Here is a 21,885-nt window from a genome sequence, read left to right as displayed (position 1 = left end):
ATTTAAAATTTTTAATCCAATTTTCCCAGGGCTCAGGGCAGATCAAATCCATCAAAGTACAATTTATAAACCATCAAAACATAAAGATTTAATATCCTGAAATATCAATTTAAAATTGATTGCACAGAAGCCACGTCCTTCTCCCTGGAGGAAGGGGGGAAATCACATACTTTGCACCCTTGCAGGCTGATTAAGTAGATTATTAGGCAGGGCTTAAAAAAGAGAATAAATTAAATACTTAAAGTTGAATATATGAAATATATTAAAAATTAAAATCACAATTCAGGGTTGCCGGTAAATTAATGTTAAAAACCCTTCAGCTGCCTCCTGAAGACGGAGAGTGAAGGAGCCATGCACATCTCCCTGCAGCTCTTGTTCGAGACTGATGGGCATGCCTCTTGAAAGGCCCATCTCAAATATCCATTGTTTACTTGAGATCCCATAGTTCATGCATCTCTGCTTCTTCTCCATAGGTACTCTTTTCAGGATGAAGAAGACATGTTCATGGTAGTGGATTTACTTCTGGGTGGCGACCTTCGTTATCATCTCCAGCAAAACGTACAATTCACTGAAGAAACAGTGAAACTCTATATCTGTGAGATGGCCTCCGCTTTAGATTATTTACGCAGTCAGCATATTATACACAGGTAATAGCATGATCTGTTAATTCCAGCAGCCACAAACTGGGATCGCTATACATGTTCTGTTCTGGAGGTCTGATGATTAGAGATAGTATTTGAGCTGGTTGCAGCTACATGGCCCATTATGCACGGAGTGGAAGGTCCGCATTCAGGGTGGAATGGCGGTGGCTAAAATCACCAATTATGCATGCTGCAGGCGGCAACGGGGCGCAGGGTCAATGTATGCCGCCGAAAAAAGCCGCGTTAGCGAGATGCAGAAGAAAATGGAGCTTCCTGGGACCAGGGCACAACCAGAAGTGGCTCCGGAGTATCCGCATGCATAATCAGATACTCTGGGTTTTGCCACCATTGCGTTCCTTTCTGTGCATAAGCGGTTTCCTTCGCTTCTTCCTCCTCCGCATTCTCCATGCCGCCGTTTCAGCGGCTGTGCATAATAGGCCCATGAGATCCCAGCTATGCATCTGAACTTGTATTTGGTACAGGATGTTTAGCTCCTAAACATTTTTGCCCCAGCCTGAACATGAGAGCCTTGGGATCATTTATAGAGCTTTTTCGCACTTTGACTTTTGTCACTTGTATGATATTGCTTGTGTGTTGGCTCCTTCTAGTGGTCATTCCCATGCTACATCGCTATATTCTGGATTATTTCCCTGAGCTTTAAAGTGCAGGGAAATAAGCCAGGTTCAGAGTTGTAATATTGAAGCAACCACTAGGGGGAACCAAACACATGCAAAAAGGAAAGATAAGATATGTGCACAGGGGGGATAAAAATAAGAGTCTGGAGAAGCCCATAATTAGGAAAAGTCACCTCAAGATACATTTTCTCTGATAAATCACTGCAGCTACAAATGCATGATTATGTGCTCCTCTTTCACATAGTGCCTGTACATGTGCTTATGAAAATTCTAGACAGCTTTATTTAAGGATGCCAGTTATTTGAACATGTTTCCAATGACTGTGGCTACACTTGGGACATCAGGTAGATTAGCTCTCAGACCACAAGCTTCCCTACTGTCTTTACTGGAAGAAAGTTTAATGATGCTCTGTCATCATCACTGGCTTTTCATCAAATTTAATAAAGTTTGTGAGGGTCAAACAAGATATAGGCATTTGGTTGGTCACTATGTAAGGCAGGATGTTGGACAAGATAGACAATTGATCTGATCTCACACAGCTATATTCCTTATGAGTTGCTGAGGGATCTGTGAATGGATGCCCAGAACATTATTGATGAGCTGGAACCATTGGTGAGGGGTGTTTAATCCCCCCCCCCCCCCCCATGCACACTGATTTCCCAACCTCATCTATTTGCCTTGCTGGGAGAAACATACAGTTGAATAGTATGCATCCTTCAACAGAGCACCTCCAGGGGATTATTTAAGGGAAACAGCGTGGGGCAAAAGGATTAACCCCTCCCCCCCTCATAGCCTCAGTAAAACTGAGGATTCCCATAGATGATATTTACCACCCAAGGGTGCTTTGAGATCCATTTTACAAATATCCCCCTACAATTGCCCAGGTTATCTTCATGAGAGCTATGTTCACAGTATGACATTCTTTCATGTTTTTCAGTTATTACTTTGAATAGAAGAAATTTTCCTTTCAGAGGGTTATACAAGTTTCACACCCCTATTTGGTTTAATGGCCCTGGGAAAATATTCCTTTTATCTAAAGTCTCACTGTTTACGGCTTCCTGGGGTAATTTTCTTTTTTTGCATTACACAGTCATAAGAAATCGTTGCCTTCCTCTTATAAATCTGACTTAAAAGCTTGCTTCTTTCCAGAGACGTGAAACCAGACAACATTCTCCTTGATGAACAAGGTAGGAACAACAACAACACACAAAGAAACCCAACCCTAATTATTTTCTGCCGCCTCTGAATATTCTGATCTTTTCTGTGCTTTCTGTCTTGTACATTCATTTACATGTTCCAGTTCTTTTTCTCCAATTGTCACGCTTGTGAATGATGCGCATGAGGTTAAGGGATTTGAATGTGAATTTACTCTGTTCATCAGCCCCCCTGCCCTGGCTCATTTCAGAGAAGAATTAGTGCTAATTGACATTGATCAGTAGCTACTGTTACTCTTCTGGAAGGTTTTGATAAGTGTGCCTTCATGCAAAAGCAACTAAAGTTTGCTTTTGTGAGACACACATTGTCTTTTTCTGATATAAATCGTATAAAGGGCATATTTATCTATTTCCCCCTTCAACATCTGTGTACCTGCTTGGGTAGTTGCAATAAGTGACAGGTGCTCTTCAAATTCTGATAGATGTCAGGAAAAAAAAGCAAGACTCTCCAAGTCTGCAGGGCTTTCATGCATTCATGGATCTCCATATTAGCAGAGGCTTCACTTTTCCGTTTGCAGATGGAAACTGTTCAGTGTGCTGCAATAACAAAAATGCCCCTTATCTTTCAGTAGAACTCAGCAAACACAGTTTGGAGGAGTTCTGTGTTTGTAGCACCAGATGTGTTATTTGGCTGCAAAAGGAAATCCGTCCCCTGATATGGATTGGGGACAGAACACTGGGGTGGGTGGGTTAAATCTTCCTCCAGTTAAAAATGCCCTCCTCTGGATTGCTTTAATCCTCAGTACAGGAAACACTCAGGAAACACTGGCCTTTCCCCCTACCAGGGCTTAAAGAAGCCCCGAGGAGGCATTTTCAATCAAGAAAAGCTGTGAGTGGAAATTCCCCTCACCTACCCACCCATCCACCCACACTACGGTTGCCAGGTCTACTGGTCCAGGCAAGGGTCCCCCAAACTCATCCCGACCCAGCCGAATGTTGCTTTTTAATGCAACATGCTGACATCACTCAGAAGTGACATCAGCACACCAGGATTGTGTGGGGGGGGGCAGTGGGTAGGTGACACTGTTTTGTCGGGAAAACTCTACGGTTTGATGCAAAGTGTACTACGGAGTTTTGTCCAAAAGCTAGAGTGTTGATCCCCATGTCTTTGGCATGCCAGCATCACTTCCAAGTGATGTTGGTACATTGGAAAGCTCCCAGAAAGTGCCCCCTCCCTGGCAGTGTGGATGAACCAGGCAACCCTGCCGCCCCCCCCACCAAGTATCAAGGCTTTGCCTTCCTCCCTTCCCCCAACAACTGTTTTTTATGATCAAATGAAAAATCTGGAATTCCTGCCCTGAAACTCCAGCATTACGTGTGTGGGTTCAGACAGGAAAATCAAGGAGATATGAGTACACAATATCCAACTATTTGTGGAGCCAGATGTAGTTTAGCCCTTTGAAGATGAGTTTTTGAGAAGTGAAACATATATTTCCCCCTGGAATTTGCATGGATAAAGCAGGGCAGGGATTGTGTTCCCTGCAGGGTGGGAAAGTCTTTGGGATTTCCTCTCTCTTGACTCCTGATGACTCCAAGCCATATGGAAGTACCAAATGTATATATTGGTACAAAGTAGCTATAGTTTTGTTTGTGTCACCAGAGAGATAAGAACAGAATCAAAGACTTTAGCATCTCTCTGTGGTTCAGGGATCACAGAGGCCAGCAATCCATGTGCAGACACACAGAGACTGGCCTGAAGAAAAATCAGCAGTTTATTTTGGGCTGGAGTTTTTCTCTTGGCTTGAAAAGCAGTCCTCCTGCAGGCGACTTCAGAAAGTGGTCCTTGATTTGTTGCAGCTCATGCGGGATTTTCTTTTTCCCAGCCCTGGGTGGCGAGAGAGCAGATAAATGGGCCATGGTACATTTAATTGTAGTTTAAATGAGACACGTTTATTAGCATGAGTATTCTGGCATCTGCCACCTATAGCTTGAAATGAATTTATTGAGAGGACACAATTTAGGTTAGAGTGCTCCCAAGTTAATGAGAGCACTGGAAGCGTGTTTGCTCTGCAGCCAGGAGTGAGATTCTGGCTCCTTGGGTTACTGGATGTTGTATCATCATCAGCATTCACAGTCTGAATTTTCTGCCAGAGGTGAACAATTATAGGAGTGCCCTAATCCAAAGACTTGTGGATTTAGAATCCAAAGACAGGAACACAGTCCATGTCATACCTTTTATGAGCTAACAAAAAGGCATTGTTCTTGGCTTTGGTATTTGGCTTTAGACCACCTTTCTTTCTACTATGCAGATCTGTGTCTTTAGATCACAAGTAAAGTATGGTGGAATGTGAGGTGCAGAGATGCACTTCAATGTGTCAAAATAGTTTACTTTGTTCACGTGACCTTTTGATGCTTTAAACCACTTTCTCACATCTGCATGTTGGATCGGGCTCTGACTGAGCAGTGATATCAGGGCTCTCACAGCCTCACCCACCTCACAGGGGGTCTGTTGTGAGGAGAGGAAAGGGAAGGCGACTGTAAGCCGCTTTGAGCCTCCTTCGGGTAGGGAAAAGCGGCATATAAGAACCAACTCTTCTTCTTCTTCTTCTTCTTCTTCTTCCTCTTCCTCTCCCCTCCCAAGCAAGCCCTTTCATCTCCAGGAGCCTGGAAATGGGTTGTCATTGTAGAGTTCCCCCTACGAAACAGTCATTTTCCCCTGGGGAGCTGATCTCTATAGTCCAATTCCAGGAGGTTTCCAGGCTGCAGCTGGAGGTTGGTGTCCCCTGGGTCAGGAGTATTCCTTCAGGTTTGGAGGGGGGCCTCAAGACTCCAGGAGTGGGCAGGAGTTTTTGCCATGTAGCCAGCCCCCAGGAGGGCCACAGTGCAGGTGTGCCTCCTAGTGCCCATTGTTTCCCTGGGTGCAACAGGCTTTGTGTCTAGTTCCATAATAAGATCTTTCTTTGAGAACCCAAATAGAGAGGCTAGCATATTTTATCACTTCAGAGTGAGCTTTTGATTTGAAGACACTTGAATGTACTCTCTCAAGTGCAATTCCAGTGATTTGCAGTCAAGGGCTGCATGATTTGTCCATGTGTGTCTTCCGCCACCACCACCCCTAGTGCTTTCAGCAGCATTCCCATATGCATCATTTACTTAGCCATCAAATAGCTGTACAGGAAGCAAGAGAAAGAGAGGCAGAAAAATGTGGCCTGCTCTGCCTACAGATGGTTTCCAGGGCCTTTATTTTGGTATATATATTTGTGTAGAAGCCCACTTGCATTAAGGGTAAATTAGCATATCTTTAACCGCTCCTGCGGAGTTGATAAAATAAAGCCCTAAGGGCTATTGGGGAGGAGTTAGGGCGGGCTTTGTCTGTGATAAAAACTCGAAGGGGCGAATCAGGAGCCGCAAAGCGGCTCCTGATTTGGCCCTACGAGTGCCACTCTTGGACCACGCTGCCAATGGGGAGGTGCGCAAAGCCCGCTTCCCCCGGCTTTGCCCGCCATAGAACTCCTTTCCCGCCACCCACCACCAACACGCTGCCGGCTATGTCCGTCTACCCCCCCCATCCCCAGCTCCCTTCCTGCCCCGCGCCGCCTCGCTGCCCTCCGACACAAACAACTCCCCCCCCACACACACACTCCACCACCCACCTCCCGCCCGCTCACAGCCCCAACCTTCCCCAGACCCCTTCCTGACACGCCGCTTCTTCAACCTACACACAAACCCACCCAGCCACACATTCCGCCTACCACCACCCCAACCGCTAACGCCCCCAACCCTTCCCTACCTGCCCCCACTCCCCGCGACACACAAACCCACGCAGCCACACGTTCCGCCAGCCACCTGCTGCTCGCTAACCCCCTACCCCCCCAAGACCCTTTCGCGACCCGCCACGGCGCCCCGACGCCCACCCGCCACCTCTCCCCCACCCCCTGTCCCCGCGCTTCCCACACACACACCAACACACCCTTCCCCCGCCAGAGTCCCGCTCCCAGACTGCACTCACCTTCCGCTGGCCCTGCTGCTCCCTGTCCCTCTCTTCCCTGGGCCCTTGCATACACGCCGCCGGCATGTGCGCCCTGCGTGCAGCCCGGTACGCCAGCCAAATGAACCAGGCATGCGCGGACTCACGTGCATGCCTGGTTGCTCATGCTGATGCCCCCCCAACACCCCACCCCCCTGCTCCACCACGCATGCCCGGACTCCCGAGAATGCATCCTTCCCTTCCCCAACGCCTGCCCCACCCCCCTCCAAGCCGCGCGTCTTCACTGCCTGCCCCCAGGAGCTTCCACCCAACCTCGCAGGTAGGACGCACTCGCCCTATGCCCCTTTTTACGCCCATTTTTATAAATGGGCTTTTCTCCTAGTCTACCATAAAAGTGCAAATGTTCTCTCTAAATGAAGCCCTTCTGTTCCAGCCGTCAGGAAATGCATGGGTATGCCCTCAGACACAGCCCCAATCTGGGAACAGAATCCCTCCATGCCCTACACGACCCATGAAGACAGGGAGGGGAAATGTGATTTCGAATATGAAGTAAACTGCCCTAGGAGTCTCTTTAAAAGTAGATATTGTAAGATATCTTTGGTCACCTCATGAACAGGAAGGACTCTCTGGAGAAGAGCCTAATGCTGGGAGCGATTGAGGGAAAAAGCCGAAGGGGACGACAGAGAATGAGGTGGCTGGATGGAGTCACTGAAGCAGTCGGTGCGAACATAAATGAACTCCAGGGAATGGTAGAGGTCAGGAAGGCCTGGAGGATCATTGTCCATGGGGTTGTGATGGGTCGGACATGACTTCGCAACTAACAACAATAACATTGTAAGATAATCACATCCCACATACTCATGTTGGTTACTTCTCACAAAATCCATAGGGTCAGAACAATACCACCTGCCTCAAGTCCAAGGAGAATAAGTGGAATATAAATGTTTGAAATAAATAAATATTAGGACCAAACCATTTTCATAGTCTTTCAAGTTGTCAGGTTGGATTTTCAAGAAAATCTGTTGATTGCTGTCTCCATGGCCAGATGCCTGCAAGGATGCAGTGCTTCTCAACAAGCCGTGCTTTGTGAATGTAGATGCCACAACAAACCACAGTTAGTACAAACTATACCCAGCTGCAAGCAAATGTAGTTGTTTCATTGTCTACATTCATTCATCACAACTAACTAGGGTTTGCTCAAACCACAAGATCTGCATGAAACTCTAGTTTTCAAGTTATTTCACTGATCCTGCATTTCCACCCCTATGATAATCATGACCAGAAATTCTATTGACTGTCATTTAAAAATCTTGGATTGGTTCGTTTAAGAAACCTCAAAGTCTTAGAAGTCATACCCCATTTTTAATGGATTTTTGTTTCCTCCTAGTGCCCTAATTTACTGTCATTATCTGTAAAATTTATGTTTTGGCCTAGAAATGCAAATATTCTAATCCATATGAGTTATGCAAGTGGAGATTTGTTTATGCGTATTTTGTTGACTCATGTGGTTCTATTGTAAGCTACAATACTGCGTGAAATTAGGTGCACTTAAATTCTTAAATTCAGTTTTTGCTTTTCAGGCCATGCACACCTAACAGATTTTAATATCGCAACCATCATACGCGATGGTGAAAGAGCAACTGCTTTAGCCGGAACAAAGCCTTACATGGGTGAGCAAGAATCTTCCTTTAGTTGAAGCAATGTCATTCACATGCAACTATGTTCATAATGATTCCATGGTATCATCTCCCTCGGATGCTAAGCTGGAGCTAAACAAGGTTCATGCTAGCAAACCATATTATCTTGTTGATGTGATCTTTATGAAAAGGCCCACTTAGTCCCCCTTAGGGTTGCTAACTCTGGCTTGGGGAATTCCTGGAAATTTGGGGGCAGAGGTGTTCCGGTTCCGGTCGCCGAGGGAAAGGACGTGCTGATTGCTGCTCCACAAGTTTTACACTTTTTACATTATCATCTGCTGCTACTGTAATAACTTAGCAAACTTCAAGCTCCAGAGTTTGTAGGACGACTGCATGTTTTAAATGCTCTTATGAGACTAGCTCATTTGCCTCACAACGAGGACAGTTTTACTTCTGGTAACGATAAAGCCTACTACGATAAAAGATAGAAATGCAATAGCTTGCCAAGCAAAACGACCTCAAGTTGAGCTGAGTTGACTGTTTGCCAAGAACAACTGAGCATTACTTTGCAAAATACTTTAGTTTACCCTACCTGTTGATTGGGCCAACAAAGCTGCTGCTAACGCTCAGTGAAGCTTCTATTAACCTCGATACTGATAAGTCTAAAGGGCACATTGTCTTAAAATATATTTTATTTTATTTTTTTTATTGATACTGGGGGCAGAATCTGGGAGAAGATAGAGTTTCGGAATGGCAGGGGACTCAGTGAGGACGTGATGCCACAGAGACCAAGTTTTTTTTTCCAGGGCACCTGGTCTCCGTAGTCTGGAGATCAGATGTGATTCTGGAAGTTCTCCAGGTCCCTCTTGGCAGGTTGGCAGTCATGGTTAGCCTTTTCCATTCCTTTCCCTTTTGTTGGCATCCCCCACCCCCAATCAAATGCAAACTATGAAGGCCTCGTTCTCTGGTCTTGTTTGCTTAGATTATTTGTGTAAAGTGTTGTGTACTTTTTGCTTTAATTTTTACATTTATTCCAAAACTTTTGATCTTTTTTGTTGCATTTGTAAATTGTACTATATTTATTTTTGTTGTTTAGTTCATTTTTGCTGTCATTGATTTGCCAGGTGCTGCTGTAGGAATAATCTGGGTGTCCCTCCACTACCACCCCCCCTCCCGTTCTAGAAGCCACTTGCAGCTGCTGGATAAGGCTTGCTTAGCTGGCAATGATTTCCAGACAAATGCACATCTCTAGTGTACATGATTTTGAGCATTTTGTAGAGTGGTGACTAACAAGATTTCTAAATAAAGTCCCATGTACATTGATGGTTCTGTAGTAAGAACAACATCTGTGTGAGCTGATACACAAAGGAAGCATTGGATGGATGAACTTAGCAAACACAATAGCTATTTCCAAAATCTGTGCAACAGCTGTGGGAATTACCTGCCAGTTTCTTTGCACATAGTGCCCTTGTTGTTCTTGTGTTTGTTGTCCAAAACAACATTGTTTTTTTATGTATGGATAGGTTTAGAAGTAAGGTTGTGCAAAAAAAAAAAAAAAGGATTTTTCAGGATCAGGTAAATTGAACCCCCCAAAACTGGTATTTTCTGAGATTCTTGAATCCCTATTCTGGTATTCAGATTTGGTAATATTTGGAAACGGCAAATTTTTTCCAGTTCCGTTATAGCCATGAAGACCATTCTAGTCAATAATCCCCTTAGGCTATAATGGAGAATTGATCTGAGGGTATCTGAGAGGCTGTTTTTTGAGGTAGAGGTACCAAATTTGCAGCATAGCTGCTAGTGTCTCTCTTAAAATAACTCCCCAAGTTTCAAAAAGACCGGGCAGGGTTTCCAGTTCCATGAGCCCTCAAAGCATGTGTCCTTTAAAGCTCTTTAAATGCACTCTATCAGGCTATCTGGCAGTTCTGAAAAATCACAAATATTTTTGGATTTTTCAGAGCAGCCATTTCCATAGCTGGAAAAATTGAAAAAACTATCTGGCTGAATTAATATTTTCAGTTTGGATTAGCTGTATGCACACCCATGTTCAAAAAAGGATGGACAGAGATTCCCACAGAGGACTTCCCAAGACTGCTGTCATGTTCACCTCTGGCTCATGCCATGGCTGCCTTGACCAGAGTATCAAGATCCTCTTAGGGAAGCTGAAGGGTCCCCATTTATCAGGCCCCTGGTCCATCTGGCTTCCTTTCATATTCTGAATGTTATGGCTGCCCTTTTCTGCCTCTAAGTGTCTAATTGTAAACTGTGTATTGAAGATAAAGTGATGTATCCTGTAAGTTCAATGGCAAAAGGGTGGGGTGGGGGCTGGCTCTGTATCTATTCCAAACTTTTGCATGCTTTTAGCAAAAAAGCATCCTATGTAGCCGTTTGTAGTGTACTCAATAAATTGCTGAGTTTCCACCAGGACTCAGAGTTTGCCTTGTTGGGAGAATTGCCCAGAACATGACAATAACAATGTAAACAGGCTGCCTGCAGAAAGAACATAACATGTTAACCCTTAAATTAGGCCAATAGCCTGTGCAAAATGCACTAGCTCTTGGCTTACCCTTTCCCACTTCAGGGCAAAATCTATTGCATGGCTGGCATATGGGGATTGAGAGAATGCCATCATTTTCTTCACCGCTGCTTCTGTCTGCCAACTGGAGGAGAGGGGAGTGGCTTCTTCATTGCCTCCTTTATCTGCTGTAAGGGAGAGCAAATCTACACAGGTCTATTCAGAATCCTACTCGAACATATTCTTATTTCCCAGAACAGTGGCTTTCTTTAAGATTCTACTGTTACATTTCTGTGTGAGTTTGAAGAAATATGCACCCCAAAATGGGCATCATGGAATATTTGCTGCTGAGGAACCAGATCCTCTTTAAACAAACACTAGAGATTAATATGACTATCATGACTCATGCAAAATATATGTTGGTATAACAAACTGTGTATAGGTTCTTCTGGTTTTATAATCCCTCTGTTGCCTTTGGCACAATCCCTTAATCCCCATCCTCTATAGGAACTACTAAGCCTAAAACCATGGAACTAGAATGAACACATGTTCTTCCTCTTTTTAATCCTATCTTCTCCTCCATGTGTTGGTTATCTAGTCTCATATTTTAGATTTGTATGTGGTTTGGGGCAGGGTCTTATTTTCTTGTATGCTTCAAATCACCATGCACATCAATAGCGCTAAATAAGTAAAGCGGAAGTGGGTTAGGTCTATTGATTCCCTTGTGCAAGTCTTGCTTCAGTGGAAAATATTTCCTCCATGAAGGCAGCAGAAGAGATGTGTTGGGCCCAGCTTGGTAGAAAGAACTCCATGAATTTTAGTATAATGCAAGATGGTACATTCTAGTCAAATGTGGTTGGAACAAACATGTTAATTTCTTCTTCTTTTAGCTCCAGAAGTCTTTCATTCTTTTCTGAATGGTGGAACTGGTTATTCCTTTGAAGTTGACTGGTGGTCATTGGGAGTGATGGCATACGAGCTCCTTCGTGGATGGGTATAGTAGCATATATTGTATAGTATAGTATATATTTATTTTTATCCTGTGGCAGTCTGAATGACACCTTTATTCCCAAAAGTAAAGCACCCCAGAGGAAAGCACGGGCATTTCTAATATTTCCTTTTCTTTTTTTCTCAGAGGCCCTACGACATCCACTCCAATAGTCCTGTAGAATCTTTAGTTCAGTTGTTCAGCACCGTGAGCGTCCAATACATGACGGCATGGTCAAAAGACATGGTGGCGTTATTAAGGAAGGTAAATACTGTTTCTTCAGTAAAAAAATAAAGGTGGAAACCGCAAAGACCTTAATCTAAGAACCATACTCTCAAAAGCCTGCACAATGCTGTCTGTATCTATCTGTGCTTAGTCTGCAAATGAGATGACTATTTACATGCAATAGGTTGGATCCAAACAATACAACTGGGTACAAAGGCACCCCCCCCCCAAACTATGGAAAGGAGTCCTGGTCAAGGAAAGAGCCTTTCCATGAGTGGATACTCGCTTTTGGTGAGTGGAAGGATTTTTTCCATGAACAGGAGGGTAGGTTTGGTTACAACCCCAAAGTTGGGATCAAAAGCAGTGTCACCAGGGGATGTATGCAGTACTGAATGCAGTGACGGTGCTTCAGATGCTTACAACACCCTTTTGCCCAGATGTTTCCCTGTCCAGAGTGTAAGCATTCCTTGGTTGGCTCAGAACATAAATTTACAGTGTGATTGGGAACCAATCCTTTCCCTTCTAAGTAAGGACAACAGTATTTATTGCCAAGCTATCATATTTCAGAAGAAGAAGAAGAGTTAGTTCTTATATGCTACTTTTCTGTATCTGAAGGAGGCTCAAAGCAGCTTACAGTCGCCTTCCCATTCCTCTCCCCACAATAGACACCCTGTGAGGTGAGTGAGGCTGAGAGAGCCCTGATATTACTGCTTGGTCAGAACAGCTTTATCAGTGCTGTGGCGAGCCCAAGATCACCCTGCTGGCTGCATGTGGGGGAGTGGGGAATCAAACCAGGCTTGCCAGGTTAGAAGTAGGCGCTCCTAAACACTACACCAAGCTGGCTCTCTGTATTCTGTAGTCAGTTAGCAATACAGAATCATCTGAATGTTCTTTTTTTCTTTTTGGGTTTGTTAACAAGGGCCTATTCCCATTTTAAAATTTCAAGGAGTGATGTTTTCTTATATCAGTACATGAGGCTTAATTGTTCATAAGAACATAAGGACAGCCTGGTGGATCAGGGCAGTGGTCCATGCTGTTTCACTTGGTAGCCCTGGAGTGCCAAAGAATTGAGGTATAGAAGCTCAGGCCTTCCCATGATACTCTCTTCTAACACAGCGATCCCGAGGTTTTCTGCCTCTGTATATGGAGGGTCCTTTTGATCACCATGGAGAGATGCCATTGATGGACCTCGATCAGCTTAAAGAGATTTGAGCAGCAGTTCTCCAGCATAATTGGGTGACATAAGCAATTGTAAGAAAATATGATTTCTTTAAACTAAGTTTTGCTGGCAGAAAAGCTCGAATGCCAGTTCAATTTCCCCGTGTCTACAAAGGTTCTCCTTTAACATGTGTGTGTTTGGGGGGAGGGGGACTGAGAGGCTGTGTGGTGTAGTGGTTAAGAGTGGCAACTTCCAATCTGGGGAGCTGGGTTTGATTCCCCACTCCTCCACATGCAGCCAGCTGGGTGACCTTGGTCTAATCACAGTTCTCTTTGAGCTGTTCTTGCAGAGCAGTCCTGTCAGAGGTCTCTCATTCCCACCTGCGTCCCAGGGTGTCTGTTATGGGGAGAGGAAGGGGAAAGTGTTTGTAAGCTGCCTTGAGACTCCTTTGGGTAGAGAAAAATAGGGTATAAAAAAGCAGCTCTTCTCTGATCTGCAGCTGTAGACCAGGTCACCATTGAAATGAATTGGACAGCTCATGTATATGCCCAAGTGTGCAGAAATCTCTGGATAGTGACAGTTGCCTCCAGTGCCTTGAAAATGATGGCCAGATACTGAAATTGTATCATATTAACAGTTTGGAGACCTGCAGTCCAATCAAAAGTAGAGACCCTCCCTATGAAGTTCACTGAATTCTGCTTGGGATGGCTCTGGTAGTGTGATGGAATGATAATTTCTTGGACACAAATTTGAAGAGGACTGTAGGACTTTCTGTGGGTTTCCTGCACCGAGACCCAGAATCCCTTAAGACATTGTTCGTTAGTTGCAGTTGTTAAATAGGATTTGTCTTGCCATGTGCTGGATCACAAGGTTGATGATTTTTAAGTTGATTAAAACTGAGTAGCTCTGAAAAAACGATCTTGTAACAACCTTGTCTCCCCCACACAGACACAACCAATTTACTCCAATACACGTTAGTATCAGGTGACCAATATACATAAAGAAAGTTGGCTTTAAGAATCAAGAGTTCCTTGATGAAACAGTTTCACTGAAATTAAGTCAGCAAGAGCATGAATGCCCTCTACAGGAGCATAGCTTTCAAAACATTGCCTGCAAAAACCAATAGCAAGCATACGTACTGAAGAATGGCATTTGATCCAAATGTATGATTTATGTAAATGCAGAATTTTGAAGAGGAATTTAAAAAGACCTTGTCTGCACAATCGTAATAATACAGTCCTAAATAATGTTACCCTTTTATGCCCATTAATTTTAGTGGGCTGCGAAAGGTGTAACTCTGTTTAGGATTAACATCTATATACTATTAGCCATCTGTGGCCACCATCTGCGGATACTTAAATACATGGATCAGGGCCATGTGGAAACTAAAGAGGTTTTTCTGCATACTTAGGATATGCAGAAAAATCTGAAAATTAAAAAATAAACACAGGGGGCACAGAGAACACACTTGCCTCAGCAGTTGGCAGTGGGACTCAGGAGCTGCACTGTATTTAAGAGTGCTGGCAAAGCTCAGGAGCCATGCCAGCAGCTGCTTGGATGCAGTTGCTATGGTAGAGGCTACTGGCTACTGCTCCAGGCCTGGCAGCAGAAGAGGAGCATGCTGGAAGCTGCTCCAGCCCTGGCTGCAGCATTGGAGCACACTGGCTGCTTCTCCAGGCCCAGATACCATCTGAAGGGAAGGGGAGGAAGGAAGGCTGGGTGAGCCTACCTGGAGCAGTTCCAGACCGGAGTGGGGGGTGGGGGCAGGAACCCTCAGGAAGCCCACCCAGACTAGTTCCAGACAAGCTGCTGGCAGGCGGGGAGGTGGTGTGTCCAGTGGTTGCAGGAGAGCCGAAGGTTGTGTGTGATATGATCCAAGTATCACAAACCCCAACTTGTTTCTTCTAATTGTGAAGAGGAAACTGAAGAGTTAACTGCGTTTTACATGTAGAAGAACCTTTGGTTCAGTCTCTGGCATTTCTGGTTAAAAAGATTATCAGGTGGGGAGGTGTAACAACTCTACACAAGACTATCCTGTTGAACACTAATAACATGCATTAAAAACATGCAGTACATATGTTTGTGTGTTTTTTTAATGTGGCTCAAACCACTTAAATGTTTTTCAGGTCCGTTAGCTGCCTGTGAATGTAATGCTTTTTACAAAGCCAGTTTTATTTATTGTTTTTGGACTTATTTTTATTGCCCTGAATGCTGTAAATGATCTTTATGAGCGGCTACCTGAGCCTTTTAAAAACACATTATATTTCTTTATGAGCCACTTCTCCGCATCTTACGGCTGAAGTAGCTGAGTGCATTTTATGCTCAGAAGTAAATTAATGCCCGGTCAGTGTTTGTATAAATTCATGGAGGTCCACTTGCTATGGTAGCTTTCAGGCATGCTTTCCTTTTCTGCTTGCTAGGTCTCAGTGGGTCTGCGTAACACTGGAAGCCTGGGATTATGAGGGGAAACTGGCTAATGCAGTTGTTTATTCTCCCAGCACTGTTGGTCCCCAGAATGGAATGAGAAGGAACTACATCATCCACTCATTCTGTATCCCCTCCCCCTGCCAGCTGTTAGTTCTGGGGGACGGGGTGGTCACACACAAGGAGCAGCCATGCAACAAAAGTAGTCCACCCAGAGCTCTGGGTTAAAACTGTCCTCCCCCCCCCATCCCCAGCAATACTGTTTTGTCAAGACAAACTTTCCCACAACCTTTGCCATTTCAGCTTTTGACGGTGAACCCTGAGCATCGCTTTTCTAGCTTAGCTGACATCCAGACTTCCTCCTACTTGTCCAGCGTGGACTGGGATGAAATCTGCGAGAAGAAAGTGGAGCCGGGCTTTGTTCCTAATGTAAGTCAAAGCACCAGGTGCATTTGCTTCTGTCCCTGATCCCTGTGGCTTATGAAGGAGGAAAGCCAAGGATTTCTTGAGACAAACAAGTTTGGCACACTATGTTTGCTGCAGTTGTCTGGCTTGTCAATCACATGGCTTTGAGGCAATGTCTTGGTTAAAAACAGAAAGGCCGTCTGCACTGCGACCCCACCTTTGAGCTAGAAGAGATGATCTTGGAGTCCAGGCCATTGCACAAGAAGAAGAAGAGACTGGCAAAGAATAAATCCCGGGATAATAGCAAGGACAGCTCACAATCGGTAAGTGTCTCCTTGCATTTTCCAACAGAAACAAAAGGGGACATTTGGCACATGAAAGGCCAAATGAACCCAATTCAGAGTTTCAACATTTGAGTGTTGCTCTGTTTTTGCTTTGCATAAGACTCCAAAGAATAAGTGGTCTGTGCCAGGCCTATCCACCTTATATATTTCCTTACATTAGATGAAAATCAAGAGCATCTCCTAGAATTTCAAGATCTATGATTTGATTCTTCTGACATAACTTTGACATGTCATTACAATGTGTTTGGCAGAATTCCAAACTTGTGTGTTTGCATAGGTGTTGTTATTACTTTCATAGCATCATCAGTAAATATGATGTTTGATAGGAGTGACTTCCAGTGTGGTGCCCACATGTCCTATGATTGTCATGAAGGGTTGCCAACTGCCTGCAAAAAAAAAAAGTAATGTTCCCTTAATGGAGAATTCATGTGATGTTGTGATGTAATATAGTTCTGAAGTGATCCAAAGAGAACAAAAACAAAAGAGAGCACCTAGTGATCGAGAATGCAAATGAACCAAAAACTAGGGATGTATCAGTGCAATCTTGTTGGAATTTTTCAGGTATATTTGGGTATCTAGTTTGAATATGGAGAGATTGCGGAGCACCAGGCTGCTTAAAGAATAAAATAGTTTTTATTCAGTAGATAAATAACTATGCATAGAAAGAGAGAGATGGAGACCTACAGTCTGTTGTTTACAGTTATTGTTCTCAGGAAGGTCCTACCCTATCTATGCTAAATATACTTCTCCTCTGGTATCTCTTGCGGGAGAACCTTTATATTCAGCTCCATTATGCACTGCAGATCTTGCATATTCCAACATCCAGAGTAGTATTTGACATTCTCAGGAATTCTGGTATCTGGGTCCCTTATATTTCTGGAAATATTTGGGAACATTCTGGGCTAGCATTTACATAATCCCAGGATCGTTTTTTCCTGGCAGCTCCTGGCCAGCACAAATCTCACCCAGCCCAGTGAAGACAGCTCCCAGCCCAGGCAAGCTGTGGGTCTGCTAGCTTCCAGTCCCTGCCTCCTTTGCAGGGGTGGAATACTTTTCCAGGGCAATTTTTCCTCTTAGTCTGTACCCCAAGTATTGTGACTGGGGGCAACTAATTCAGGATCCCCTCGAACTAGGCCTCTTGATCAAATTTGTTTGTAATTTGGAGAGCTACAGTGAACAGTCAGCACTATGCCTCCTGCAATTTTAGTACAATTTGGTTGAAAATCATCCACTACATCCCCCCCCCCATATGGACTAATGATATTTGAGTAATCCCAGAATCCAGGGGAACACAAATCCTGAAATGGTATCAGGGTATCCAAATACCATCAAAAAGTGGCATTTATCTCCTTACCAAAATCTGAATCATTATAAACAAACCAACTAACAAAAAATACAAGCTAACTTTACTTTCCCTGTTTTCTTCATAGGAAAATGACTACCTCCAGGACTGCCTTGAAGCAATTCAGCAAGACTTTGTCATTTTTAACCGAGAGAAGTGAGTGTGGAAGCATGCTTTCAGAAAGATGTTAGCACTGAGCACTGAGGAGAGCCTTCTAGATTAGACCAATGATCCTGCATTTTCCTTGTACACACAGTGGCTGATCAAATGTCCCAGCAAACCTCCAGCTCAGTTTCCTTCAGTATTGGCCCTGGTATTCAGAATTATACTGCTTAACATGGATGTTCATCATAGCTAATATTGATTCATGAAGCTATCAGGCATTTGTCTAGTCTCCTGATGTAAACTTGTGGCCCTCCTGATCAGTCAGTATGAGAAATACTCTCTGTTGCCTTCTATGAATTGACTGCTCTGTTCTAGTAGTGCCGAGAGGGAGAAAAATTAATGTCACCCACATTTCTTCCACAGTGTTCATAATTTTATAAACTTCTGTCATGTTCTGCATTCTCTCTCTCTATATATATATACTAGTAATCAAGCCCGCTGCAGGGGAATGCAGCGGGCGCTAGGTCCTACCTAAGTCGTGGGCGGCGGCGGCGGGCTGGGCGGCGGCAGGCTGGTCAGCGGCTGCGAGCTTGTTTGGTTTGCGGCGGGCTGACGCGGCGAGAGGCGCTTTGCGCCTCTCGCCGCGTCAGCCCGCCAGGCAGGGAACCCCCGGCAGCCGCGCTTCGCGCGACTGCCGGGGGCTCCCTGGGTCGGCGCCCTGACGCGGCGAGACCACGTCAGGCCGGGAGGAACTGGGAATCGAGGGCTCCCTGGGTCGGCGCCCTGACGCGGCGAGAGGCGCTTCGCGCCTCTCACCACGTCAGGCCGGGAGGAACTGGGAATCGAGGGCTCCCTGGGTCGGTGGCCTGACGCGCCTCTCGCCGCGTCAGGCCGGGAGGAACTGCGAGCTGCGCTGCGCGCGGCTCGCAGTTCCTGGAGCTGGGAATTGGAGGGACAAGCGCCTGCCGATTGGTCCCTCCGATTGTCTGTCGTGAGGAAGGGTCCAATCCGGACCCTTCCTCATCACGGACTAATCCCACCTCTACCCCTCTTAGTGAATTATATAGTCCGTGGCGCCCGTGGCGCCACGGGCGGTTTAAAGATATTTAAAGTCTCAAATATGGCCCTTTCTGTTAGGCAGCTGTTTAACCACTTTAAAAAATTGCCTCTATTTGTTTAATTTAATTTTACATGTATCCCCATTTTTTCACCCTATCCCCATTCTCTCCATACTGTCCAAATGAAATTTCCTGATTCGTCTTGGTTTTCTGATGAGTGGCAATGCCCTCAGGCCCTGGGGTCCACCCTCTGTACTGCCAGATCTTGTGCAGCAAATGTTTTAACATGCCTAAAATATACAAATGTAGCTTGCAAGCTTGTATATGTCTGCATCAGGCGACACACCCATTAGGAAGGCATGATTGTCTGTGACTACTGTTGAGTGTGAGCTGAGCAGCAAATCTGGATTTGCCTATTTGCATTGCACAAAATGGCTATGAGGCCTTTACACCATACAGGATTGTTCTATCCATAGAAATATTAACAGTGGAAAGTAAAATATAAAGTTGATCAGTATTAATTGATGTGAAATTCTTGCATTTTAAAATGAAGGGAGAATGGTAGGATGGATGTATTTGTTGTTCGTTTCTTGCATTTATATACTGCCCTCCCCTGTGACTCAAGGCAGTTTACAGAGAACATGAGCCATCTAATATTATATACAATATAAGTCAGGTAACTGTATTATCAACCATGAGGCATCATCAACAATGGCCATAACATAAACAAGGGCTGAACATTTTATTCATTTCCTGCAGGGTGGGCATATCTGAATGGGAAGGGTTTCTGAGGCTCACAGATGTTATCACTGGCCGCAACTTAATACCTGGCACAAGAGCTGCATTTTGCAGGCCCTGTGGAACTGTGCTAGTTACTGGGAACCTGGAGGATGCATAGCTTGTAGATATGAGTCCCCTATAAAAAAAACCTTGATATCCTCTGCCTTAACAAAAGCTGGTCAGACCCTCCCCTGAGATAAAATCTCATTTAATGTCATACACTTCATCCCAAACATTGGACTGGATCCAGCAGTAATTTCCAGTGGTCGGCTCTTTTTCATTTGGTCCCATATTAACCTCCAGGTACAAGCAGGTAATGTTTCTTGCCTTGCCTTGGCTTCCCATCAACAAAGTGGGACTTCCTGACCTCCCTGAGCCCATGAGAAAAGCTGTTCCCAGATTATTAGGGGTCTGCAGTAGTAGGAGGGAATTTGCAACCTCCTCCCCATGAGTGGAAACCTTCTGCTGTACCCATCCATCCCACGGCTTTCATAATTGTTTCTCTTTTGTCTAACGGGTTTGTTTTCTGTTCTATGCAGGTTGAAGCGGAGCCAGGATCAAATGAATAAGTCAAGTCCTCCCCCCGAAACCAACGATGACGTGGAAACAGAAACGGAGTCTGAAAATTCCAACCTGAATATGTGTAGCTCAGTATGTTCTTCCACTGGCAGCAGCTAGGACTACAGGGACAAGGCAAAGGAGCCAGGAGCTTGTGTGTCTCTTGAAAAAATCATTCTCAGGTTGCACTGACAAACAGTACAAACAGTACTTTAGTTAAGAACCGGAAGAGGAGTCACAAAAACCAACACTGTAGAGCCGTAGCAGAGGCAGCTAGTTCTTACAGAACTGTGTTCATGGATCAAAATGATTGCCAGTCACCTGGTATAAGGAAAGGTGCTTTGCTATGCAGAACTTCAGCAAACATGGGGCCATTTCCTTTGTTTTCTTTTTACAGGAGCTGGATAGCTTTCTGGCATCCATTTTCAGGTGGTAGGGTCAAAAAGACTAGAGTAGCTTAGGTCCAGGGTATTACAGAACAAGCCTACACAAAGTGGGCCAGAAGAGCAAGGGGAGATGGGGGAAAGGGTTGTCAACCAGCCATTGCTGTGCTGCTCTTGTGCCCTAGCTAAGTAACACAAAATATCCTCTCAGTGTTTTCAGAGCATCTGAGGATCTTACTGTGTAGCAGGGTAGCCACACGTAGCATGAAGGGACTGAGCTCAGCCAGTAACATCTATAGTGATGTCTTGGCTCAACTTGGTTTCCACTGAGCCTGGTCTCATGGATGCTTCTCAAGGTGTCAGGATACTCCCCGCCAGGGCCACAAAATGCACCAGGCTGGGTAGCCGGAATTTTCAAAAGGTGCGGTACAAAGTAGGGTGTTGTTCTAAACATACTGGATCTTTTCGCATAGCTCTCCTTACTTGCCAGGAGTGCGTAGGGTATAACAGAGAAATCAAGTTTAGTGTTGATTTGTTTTTCCCTGCAAAGGAGCAGGGCACCACTTGGGCAGGATGCAGAGGTAGGAGCTATAAAACAATGCCCAGGAAGTGATGCCCATTGCACCCTCCTGCTGACTGTGTTCAAAGTGTAATTTAAAGTACTGTATATAACTTACTGGCCTCTGTCTTCATCTATAGAGGACAGGGGAACTCTGCTGTTTGCTCCAGCTGTGGATATTGCCTTTTAAATTGTTCCCAAAGCATTTCCCCCCCTACAACAGGCTTAACGGTGGCATCTACTGCATAATGGCTTAAAGTGACTGCTAAAACTCCCGGCACCCTCAGTTCCAGGAGATGGAATCTTTGTGCTGTACAGAAACCTCATACCTGTTTCACACCGTCTGTTTGTTATCCCGTGTCTAAGAGAGTGCCCTGTTTGCATCCTGATTGTATTTTTCCTGAAGAGAGGTGAATTTTGCATGCTTTCCAGGTGAAGAGCTGTTTTCTACTGTCTTAAATGAGGAGCTTGCCGGGGGTCAGCCTGCCAGGGATTGGACGGCAGCCCTCTGGTGGGAGGAATCTGTACAGCCTGCATTAGCCACCGTCTTTGAAGCTGTGCCGGCAGGTTCCTTTCTAACATATACTGCTGGAGACCAATGATAGCCTGGCACTCTCCCCATCTTTCTACAGGTGCCGTCACAGTGCAATCCCCAGCAAAGTCCCAGCCTCAGCTTCAGTAAGAGCTGCAAGTTAGAACTCTGCTTAGGATTGCACAGCAAAAGACATAACCAGCATGTAGGGATTTTATATGGGCGACTGCCCAAACCATGCTTCCCTTTCCACAGTTTTATGTGGAGGCCGGGAGGCGAGGCAAATGTACACAAATCAGAATGTCATAAGCTCTCCCCACCAAACCGACATGCACCATGCATGTGGGTGTACACAGAAGCCAAAGCTTTTTTTCTCTTGTATTTTGGGTACATGGCATTTCCTTTCTGCAGTTGAAAGAGTAGAAACTGCAGTAGGTCTTGGTAATGTTGCAA

General features: G+C 44.9%; 1 protein-coding gene across 2 annotated transcripts in view; it reads left to right on the top strand.

Moving 5' to 3' along the window:
- Nucleotides 1-21,283, top strand: part of STK32C (serine/threonine kinase 32C) — a 191,633-nt gene extending 170,350 nt beyond the window's left edge. For both annotated transcript variants that reach the window (XM_077350171.1, XM_077350169.1), the window contains 9 exons: nucleotides 474-647; nucleotides 2,426-2,463; nucleotides 7,999-8,088; nucleotides 11,461-11,564; nucleotides 11,706-11,822; nucleotides 15,670-15,795; nucleotides 15,963-16,094; nucleotides 17,546-17,613; nucleotides 19,940-21,283. In XM_077350171.1, the coding sequence (XP_077206286.1) occupies nucleotides 474-647; nucleotides 2,426-2,463; nucleotides 7,999-8,088; nucleotides 11,461-11,564; nucleotides 11,706-11,822; nucleotides 15,670-15,795; nucleotides 15,963-16,094; nucleotides 17,546-17,613; nucleotides 19,940-20,078 (988 nt within the window). In that variant the 3' untranslated portion in view covers nucleotides 20,079-21,283. The remainder of the gene's footprint in view (nucleotides 1-473; nucleotides 648-2,425; nucleotides 2,464-7,998; nucleotides 8,089-11,460; nucleotides 11,565-11,705; nucleotides 11,823-15,669; nucleotides 15,796-15,962; nucleotides 16,095-17,545; nucleotides 17,614-19,939) is intronic.
- Nucleotides 21,284-21,885: the final 602 nt, after the last annotated feature.

Source organism: Paroedura picta, chromosome 8 (genome assembly GCF_049243985.1).
Source record: "Paroedura picta isolate Pp20150507F chromosome 8, Ppicta_v3.0, whole genome shotgun sequence".
NCBI lineage: Eukaryota > Metazoa > Chordata > Lepidosauria > Squamata > Gekkonidae > Paroedura > Paroedura picta.
Note: the sequence above shows the minus strand (reverse complement) of the source record. Positions and strands in the feature narration are given on the sequence as shown.